General features: G+C 28.9%; 1 protein-coding gene across 1 annotated transcript; it reads left to right on the top strand.

The window, feature by feature from the left end:
* Nucleotides 1–2800: 2800 nt before the first annotated feature.
* On the top strand, nucleotides 2801–3172 carry LOC107059307 (ras-related protein RABA4d-like; the record flags this gene model as incomplete). Its single annotated transcript, XM_015305819.1, has 1 exon — nucleotides 2801–3172. A coding segment is annotated over exon 1 (372 nt), but the record flags the coding sequence as incomplete, so codon positions are not given.
* Nucleotides 3173–9828: the final 6656 nt, after the last annotated feature.

The raw sequence follows: 9828 nt of genomic DNA, 5'->3' as shown, positions 1-9828 counted from the left end.
ATTATATCCATCCAAAAGTAGATCATCTTCATCATTCGCCGATAAAGGGCTGGATAAATTAACTTCCTCAGCTTCACTTACCGAGTCTGTATAGCCCATCAGATTAGATTCCTCATCAACGTTAGGTGATAATTCCTCCTTTGAAACATCATCGGGGGCAAAATTACTTTGGTTTGAGTCGCAACTTTTCTTCTCTCTATCCTTTTCTTTTTCTCTTAATCTCTCCTTCCTCCGCAGCTTCTTTTCCTTTTCTTTTATCCTCCTCCTCTCCTTGCGTTCTTCTTCTTCACGTTTTTCCTTCTCTTCTTCCTCGAGAAGTTTCATCTGCACAGATTATCAAAGATTTAGAATATGCCTCTGAAAATTGGAAATGGCATAATAATCTCACAAGTAGAACTTCCTACACCAGAATTATAACTACTAATACCTGCTTTTCTAAAGTAACAATCTCCTTGCAGGCAACATGAATGCGCTCCTCCAGCAACTTCAATGCAAGACATACAAATATGCTATGTACATTTTGCTGTGCAGTTCCTTCTCTAAAAGCTTTTTCAACCTGCAAATAACTTCAGTGTCAAAACACTTCCAAGCACTACAATGACCAAAAGATGAAATTCAATTATCTAAGAAAGTCTTGGTCCAAGAAACGGAGACCTCAACTTTTCAAGGCAGATTCATGTAATTTTAGAGTGTATCAGAGCAAATCCCCATCACAGAAGGAATGAAGAACCAGACTTGCAACGACTAAGCATAGGACATTAAAAAGATAAAGCTACTACGTTACATTGTTTTAGGTCTCCCAACTTTTAGAAATACCACAAAAAAACAAAGATTGTCAGGAAGGAAGTAGCTAGAAATACTACTTGCAGAGTCATGTAAGTATATGATTAAAGTTATTTCTATTACTTAACTAGGCAGCATACAGGCAAAAAAGATTGTCAGGAAGCAAGTAGCTAGAATTCCAAGCAAAGCAGACTATAAACCTCTCTATTGCTTAAGAGGCATTTAACAAAGCAAATCAGTATTTTATTAATAATTATAACCAAGTAAATAAACTGAAGAGTAAAAAGGATCAAAGTAGAGCCGCTCTAAGAGCAGCTTGACAGTTGACTAAGGTGAGAAGTTCTGACATAAAGAATACCATACCATCCAAAGAAGCAACTATAGACAATCATAGTGGAGACAGGAGGCATAGTTAGTAAGCCTAACAAACTTGACTACCTCTTCTTCTTCAGCCTCTTCAGCATGCTCAAAGAACCTCTTAATGCTTTCCCCTCTTGTTATTGTAACAAAACCATCCCCAACCACAAGCCTGCAATGTACACATTGTTACCCCTTCAATGCATGTGCTTTGACAGAAAGTTCAGTACATCTACCATCTAGTTTCCATGCCCGTAGAGTGATATAGCAGGCATTGAAACCGCTCAAGTCTAGACCACTGACTTGCACTCTTCCACTCAAGCCAACATTTTCATTAGTCCAATATATCACATTTTCCTTCTCCAGTTCCAACTGCCCATTCAAAGTGATGATATGTCCCAAAGGTATCAATGAACACCTGATGCCAGTCAGCTACAATTGTGTCGTGAGAAACCTGAACACAAGAGAGTAAAATGGCATTAATCTTGGTGCAAATAACTGCCTCTTTCACTTTATCTTCACTAAGTTCTAGGAGTGGTAGCATTTTTTGTCAGTAGCATGAGTATCTTAGGTCTCCATGGTGGGAAGTTGGGGCCACTGACTCACTCTCAAGTCCTTTTAACACAACTGAAATGCCATCAATGAAATGATATGCAGAAAAGACCATTGACCAAAATGGGAACAATTTACTAAATAATCCATGAAACTAAAAACTAGAAGGGTAGAAGAAAGGGGGGGGGGGGGGGGGGGGGGGGGATCAGGCCTTGAACATCATCTGAGGTATTTGAAGACCAAAACAGCGACGATGGAGCTAAACTCGTTACATCAATATCCGAGTAACGAAATGTATGATAGAGAGGGTTAAGTCTGATATATACATCAACTGTCTACTCGATGTTCTAATATTAATCCACAATCAATGTTGAAAGAACTTTTGTCCAATATATATGAAGAGAATTAATTAATGAAGAATTTAGAAGCAGAGTGCTGATTTAGAATTTGAAGTTTATAGAAACCTACAATAACTGTGTTCACAATCAAATACATAGTCTCTGGGTAAAAGCTATTGGGCCACGTGAACTCATAGGTTACAATATTGTAGATCCACCTCTGCTTGTTACCTTGAACAACACCTGGTAAAATGTTGTTGTATTTAAAGACCCAGAAAGGGATGATTGAGCTAAAATCTTTACTGTATCAATCTCTGAGTTAGCTTGCAACAATATTGACTGAATTCTTGAACATCAAATGGAATTGAGTGGAGTCGATAACTAAATCAGAACATGGCAAATTAGTTAATCCTTTCAGTTTCAATTTGTTTAACCTATTTTTCTTATTAGTCCATTAAATAACAAAAGAATAAGTTTTTCCGTAATTTTTTAATACAAGATTAAAAAAGAAATTACTTTCTTAAAAACTGTGCCAAATCAAAATAGGCTAAGCAAATTGAAAAAAAAAACTAAATGTCTGATCACTGGTTTATGCGTTCTACGAGTTAAAACGTTTAGTTTAGGTCCTATGTTTTCTTGGAGTCGTCTAGTTCTGTCAGAGGTATAAAAAAATATAGAGAAACTTGATGTCTCCAAAATGCTCTACTTTCAAAGGATCCTCTTTTGAAGAGTCAGAGCAACATAGCCAATTTGGTAGTTGTTGTAACTCAATGAATCATCTCTCATTTCTCTCTCAGCTCTATAGAGCAGTAACAAGCACATATTATCAAGGTGCAGTTGGCGCAATCCTAGTCTATGACTTACCAAAACGCCAATCATTTGATCATATGGCTAGATGGCTGGAGGAACTAAGAGGTCATGTGGACAAGAACATAGTTATTAGGCTCATCGTGAACAAATGTGATCTAGGAAGTCTTCGAGCTGTACTAGTTGAAGATGCTCAAGAATTCGCAAGGGAAAATCTCTTCTTTATGGAACCATCAGCTCTTCATTCCACAAACGTCACGGGAGCATTCATGACAGTTTTAACAGAAATTTATAAAATCATTAGCAAGAATACGCTTAATTCTTGTTTGACAAACGTATGCATTCAGGGCAGTCAAAATTCGCACTTCCTCGAGAAATGGAAATTTAATAGCACACTCAAAGAAATGTCCAACTTAAGCAGAAAGTTAAGGAACAAGGTTTCCAATCGGGGAAATAAGGTCATGATGTTGTTCCCCTTTTGTGATCACTTCTTCCATTGATTGGCAGTCTCTAATATGTAGCCATTTGAGATTCAGAAGACCTTTAGCCACTAATGGAGACATCAAGTTTCTCAATTTTACACAACTCCATACTCCCAATATTTGAAGTTTGCAGAAGTAGTTAGTTGGAAGTTGGTGAGAGCATAGAGCTCTAATGCTGTTAGCCCTATCAATATGAAGAGTTTCCAGGTTGGGACAAGAAACCTGCAAACATTGTTGCAGATAGAGTTGGAGCTATTGGAAGAAAACACATTTATTTATAAGTGGACAAGCCAAAAGTGCTTACACGCATTTATTTATATATATATCATATCATATCATATATTCATATATATATATATACTTATATATATACTACCTTACGCATGAACTTCCTAAGTTGAATGTTAAATTACTATAATACCCCCAACTTAAAACACACAATTTAGTATATATTCTATATTTAATTTTATATTTATTTATTCTATATTATATTTTAAAGCAAACACCTTTTCACACTGATGAGTAGAGACATTTTCGAAGGGTTGTGATTTTTTTTTTATAGAATTGTGACTTTTTCGATGAGTTATGACATTTCCAAAAAGTTACCTTTTCATATTAGATAGAGGGGTTTTCTCACACTTTTAAACTACAAATTTTGTAAGTTTTCTTTTCTTCTTCTAAAAACAAGAAAGATTGTGAGAGTTGTTCAATTATGCAATTACAATATTTTTTGTGGGTAAATTAGACAGATCAACAAAAATTGTTGCAACAAGGAGAATGAAATAACTTAACTTCAAACGAGAAGAGTCATCTTGATAATTAATATGTACTCATTTTCATATCCATAAAATATACTTTTGCAACAACTTCTACTTGACAAGAAGTTCAATGATTTTCCTTTGCACAAACTACAACTTGGTTTCAGAATCTGAAAAGTCTCAAACTGTTGGTGAAAAAGTATTTGATCCAAAACATGTTTGAAGAATCCAAACAACATTTAATAAGTAGTCTTTTGTTTCCAATTTATTTGTTGTACGTTTATTTTTATCCAGTTCAATATTGAATGTTCTTTTTCATGGGGTGGATGCACATCTTTAAGACACAAAGTTAAAAGACATTTTTATATATTCTACGTATGATCAACAAATTAAAAGAATTTTTTTTTAAAGTTTCATCTCAAATTAAAACTACACCAATCTATATCTATTTTTTTTTATATCTATATCTATACTACCTTAAAGAATGAACTAATTAACTTAAATGTTAAATTATTATAATACCCAAACATAAAAACACCAAATGTAGTATATTTTCTAGATTTTATATTGTATTATATTATTTATGTGTATTATATTATATCATATTAAAGGCATACACCTTTTCGCATTGAACCTTGTGACATTTTCGAAGAGTTATAACTTTTCTAATGAGTTGTGACCTTTTCAAAGAGTTGTGAGTTTTTTATAGGGTTGTTAATTTTCCAAAGAGTTGTGACTTTTCCGAAGGGTTGCAACTTTTTCTAAGAGTTATGACTTTTCCGATGAGTTGTGACCTTTCTTGAAGGGTTGTGACTTTTCTAAAGGATTGTGACTTCTTTTTGATAAGGCACAATGAACAGTTTTTCATACACTACCCTTTATTGGCTATAAAAAGAGGGGTTTTCTCACATTTTTTAAACTATTTTTTTTAATGACGTTTTCTATTCTTCTCTTCTTATAACCTCAAGTTTGATTTACAGGCATTGACAATCTCAAAGTTCAGTGAAATTAGAACACTCCCTAACATGAATGTTTAAATAATCTAATACCTCAAGTTTGGTGTAACTAAGAGTTTTTTAGAGTGACAATTTTTTTGTTTAATAATATTCACATTATTTTTTAAAATAGTGTGGTACATGGTTTGATATTCACGTGCACCACACATGTGTCAAAACTAGTATTATTATAAGTGGAAGCTCTTAACCTCAAAGTTGGATTACCATTTTGCCCTTATCTTAGCACTAAAATAAATTAAATATTAATATCTATTTATTTAATTAAATATTAAGTAATAGTTATATTTAAATTCATGCATCAACCAAGATCTTAATGCAATCATATACTCATGTACCTCGACTTAACACAATCATATATTCATGTACCTCAACTTAATGTAAGATCTATCAAAGACACTCACTACAACATTATTTATATTCCTTCTTTCATCCAAATATGTTGCTCTAATCTTTCATTTTACATTAGGTTAGTCTACATCATTTGTAAAATTTCATTACCAATTTTTAATTGTAAGAATTCTTACTGATTCATTTATTTGTATTCTTTAAACTTTCATGCATATTCATCTTCTTTTTGTTGAGAAATATGTAAAATTATCATAGTTACAAGATGAATAATCTCCAATATGAAGTTGTAAGTGAATTTTATTTTTCATATCTCCATCTTTTTGAGTTTTTAAATATAATGTCGTAATTGGTTATTATATTTTTATATTCTTCATTTCTTCTATCTTTAGGATATAAATATAATCAAGGTAATCACAATTTATATTTATAATTAGTTATTTTAAGAGTAAGCATGTTAAATCTCGCAGAATATTTTCACAACTAGACCCGTAAAAGAGCAAGTCTTTAATAAAGATTTATAGTTACGTATTTTTCGTTGTTTGATAATCATTTATCTTTTTAAAACAACATGTTTGTACTTTTTCCTTTTTATATGTAATCTCAAATGTTTATAAAATCCATGTACTTAACTATTACAGAGAGGTACAAAAATTAGTGCACATGTAAAAATAAAATAAAAAATAATGTAAAGTAAAAATTAGTGCAAATGTTACATTGAATTTTATTGTATTAGAATACATATTTAATTTTTTATATACAGATCCTTTAATATAGAGTTCAAGAAATATAATGTATCTGTATTTTTAACATAGTCATGCTTTCTTTTCTGTTTATTTTTTTATGATTTTAGTTTTTTATACATGTGAAATATTTTGTCTATAGCAAGTCGATTTCTAACAAAATGTAATTCAATTAATATGACAATATTATTGTCTATATATTTTAATGTGATGTTTTTTATTATGGATGTCATGTCTTTATTTACTTTTCTTTCTTTTTCATTTGAACTTGTAATTTTTTCTATAAATTTAATGTTACACCACCTAGACATTTTGTAATATTTTTCTTTATGCGTATCTTTTTTATAGCCAATTTCTTTTTTGATTATTAAAACTTACATTTAGTAATTAACATATATTAAAATGTTATAAATCATTTAATTAATCAAATAGTAAAAATAAAATTATAATTCACCCAAGGGTTAATTACATGTTTCAGGTTCAAAAATAAAATTCTGCGTGTTTAGATAAATAAAACGTCAAAACATTTCAAATTCTTGGCTACATTAATTTAGAAACAATTAATATTTAAAGGAGGTTGCTTTTTTAAATGTTAATAATAGCTAAACTAATGATAAGAAATAATAATTTCTCATTTTACAAGCTTTCCAAAATTAGTTTATACATTTCCAGAATGATTATAAATAATTAAAAATAAATGATAGGTATATAATTTAATAAAATAATTACTATAAAAACTTAGCAGTAGCTTATGACTTTATATGATTTTCTATAGCACTAATATAATAAGTTCAAAAATACTTTAAAGAGATAAAAAATGATTTCAGAAAGAGTCTTTTTCACTACCCCATTAACTACACATACATACAATATATGTTATTTATTTATTTATTTTATGTCATTTATTAAATTAATAAATTTATATTATCTTGAGCTCGTAGTTATAAAAATTTTGTAGAAATTGAAGAGTTGTCTTTTCATCATTCAATACAGATTATTATATTTGTCAATTTCCTCAATATATCAGCTCACACTTTTGCATTACTCTTCTTTTACTCAACATACTTCCTTATTCATGGGTAGGTATATATATTCTTCTGATTTTTTCTTCTCTTCCTCTTATTACAATTTTACATTTTTCACTCCAATTTATTGATACTATTTTTCCTAATTTTGTCTTTCCTTTTTTAAATAGAAGTTGTTGTGTGCAAATTGCAGGGATTATTGCGAGGTATGATTGATTAAACTCATTAGAAATACATATTCTTATTATGCTTATAGTTTGAAATTTGAGGGTATCTATTTTGATTTCTTATCTTATACATGTTTTTCAATTTATATTACAATCAAATATTTTTTTAATTTATACATAAATTTATAAATATAAACATATATTATGCAACCATATATTATGGAATATACATGCAACGCACATGTCCAGGTACTACTTATTAAAAAGTCATGTATACTATTCAATTAGTTAAATGGTTAGAAAACTGAAAATATTTAATCATACGGAAAACTAACTAAATGCTTTGAAAACAAAAAATAATATATTGTTTCGATAATTGAAGTTTTATGGTTGTTGGAAAATGGGATTGAGCCATTGAAGAGACATAACTCATAGTAATTGATAAATAAAAAATTAACTTTTGAGTTGGATTAATAATTAATAATTAATTAATGTATATAAAATTTATAATATTTTTATATAGTGTAGGGGTAAAGTGATAATCCAACTTTGCACTTTGGAGCTTCCCGCTTTTAGTAATATATGATGATTATTAAAAAACATTGTGACATTTTTGAAATTAAAAAATCACTATTATATATTTTTTAATTAAATAAATATAAATTTATTAACAAAAAAGATAAATATGCACCAATTTTATTAACAAGAGGTATATTTACTCAAAATCGCAAAGTTGAGCAGTATATTTGTCTATTTTCCCTTAATTCAATAAATAATTTGGGTTTCACTCATTTGCTTGTAAAATTCATCATGGATGTCCCATTTTTCTGCAAATATAAAAAATAAACGAAAATGGTCTAAAATGCCTTTATTGTTACTTAATAAGGCAAAAATGTCATTTTTCAAATAAATATATTATTTATTTTCTTTTTGAACACATTCTTTTCCTAATGATATTTTTTATTAGCAAATGTTTATCTACTTCAATTCGAAAAAAAATAATATTAAAAAATATTTCTTATTTTATTATAAATATCAAAATAAAATTAATGGTTGATTTACTATGATCTTATATATAAGACATATATAAGAAATAAAGAAATAATAGAGTACTTTAAAAGTAATATCTTTTAACAGGAATAAGATTTGTTACAAAAAACGAAAAGAAATAATATATTATGCAGAAATAAATATTTTTGACTCAAGTAGTAACAATAGGAACATTTGCAGAACAAACTATCAACGGCAAGAACATTTTCTGACCAAAGTATTGAGGGTGTTTTTGATCATTTCACGTAATTTAAGGCATTATTGACCTTTTTTCAAAAACAAATTACAATATAGCTGCAAAAAAAAAATAAGTCTTAAAATTTGTTCTTACTTTTTTCTTCTTTTCCATATCTATTTATTTACACACTAAAAAAAATAAAGAATATGAAACTCAAATAATGATAAGTTAATAGACCTATTAGGGAGATATTTAAAACTTAAATTAACCATTGAATAAAAAAAGTCACAAAAATTCACATCAAATATAGTCTTATATGGATTTTTTAAATAACAAATTAAAAAAATTAATTTAAAATTATTTTTTCACTTGTTAGACAAAAAGGATATATCTAAGTAATAGACTTTGTTTAAGTAAATATCTTTAATGCTCAAGTAAAAGGTAACATTTTGATGATAAGAAGCTAACCTTTTCATTAAAAAGAAGAAAAAAGGGGAAAGTAATGGTTAGCTTTTGGTATTTTCCATCCCAATGAATAACGCAAAGGCAGACAGAAATATCATTAGATACACGATCAATTTAACAGAAAAGCGTATGGGAAAAGCAGTTAACCATTTATTGAACTGCTAGAAATTAATATTATCCATTAAAACTTCAGCAGAGAATATTAGTAAGTCATGGAGTGATGGTTGGAACATAATTCAGTGATATATCCATCCACATGATATATAATACATGTGGTCACGAGGCACTATCCTCAGATAATTAGAGTTTAACAGTGTTCCTATATATTGCCTTTTAAATCTTGTTTTATATAAAAATAAAACGGATAATGCATGAGTACCCATTGACTTAACTAAGATCCTATTATCCCTAAACTCATTTTTTTCGTATTTTTGTGCACTTTTTGTGCTGATGTGGCACCTTCAACTACCCAAGTTGGTTGGGTTTGTACACACTCGCCCACCACGTGTGTAAATGTTATTTTTAATTAAAATTTATTTTTAAAAAAAAAATTAAATATTTCAATTTTTAAAAAAATTATCTTCTTTTTTTTTAATCTTTTATTTAAATTAATTAATACACATTATTTTTTACCTTGTATGGAAACTTTTTTTTTACCTACATTCATTGTTTTTTCTCTTTTATTTTTCTATTGATTTTATTTACCTTGTCTTTAGTTTTGATTTGATTTCAAATGTCTTATATTTAAAATAAGTTAATTTT

This window comes from Solanum tuberosum, unplaced genomic scaffold, assembly GCF_000226075.1.
Source record: "Solanum tuberosum cultivar DM 1-3 516 R44 unplaced genomic scaffold, SolTub_3.0 scf01201, whole genome shotgun sequence".
NCBI classification, from domain to species: domain Eukaryota; kingdom Viridiplantae; phylum Streptophyta; class Magnoliopsida; order Solanales; family Solanaceae; genus Solanum; species Solanum tuberosum.
This window is presented reverse-complemented; position numbering and strand designations above follow the sequence as displayed.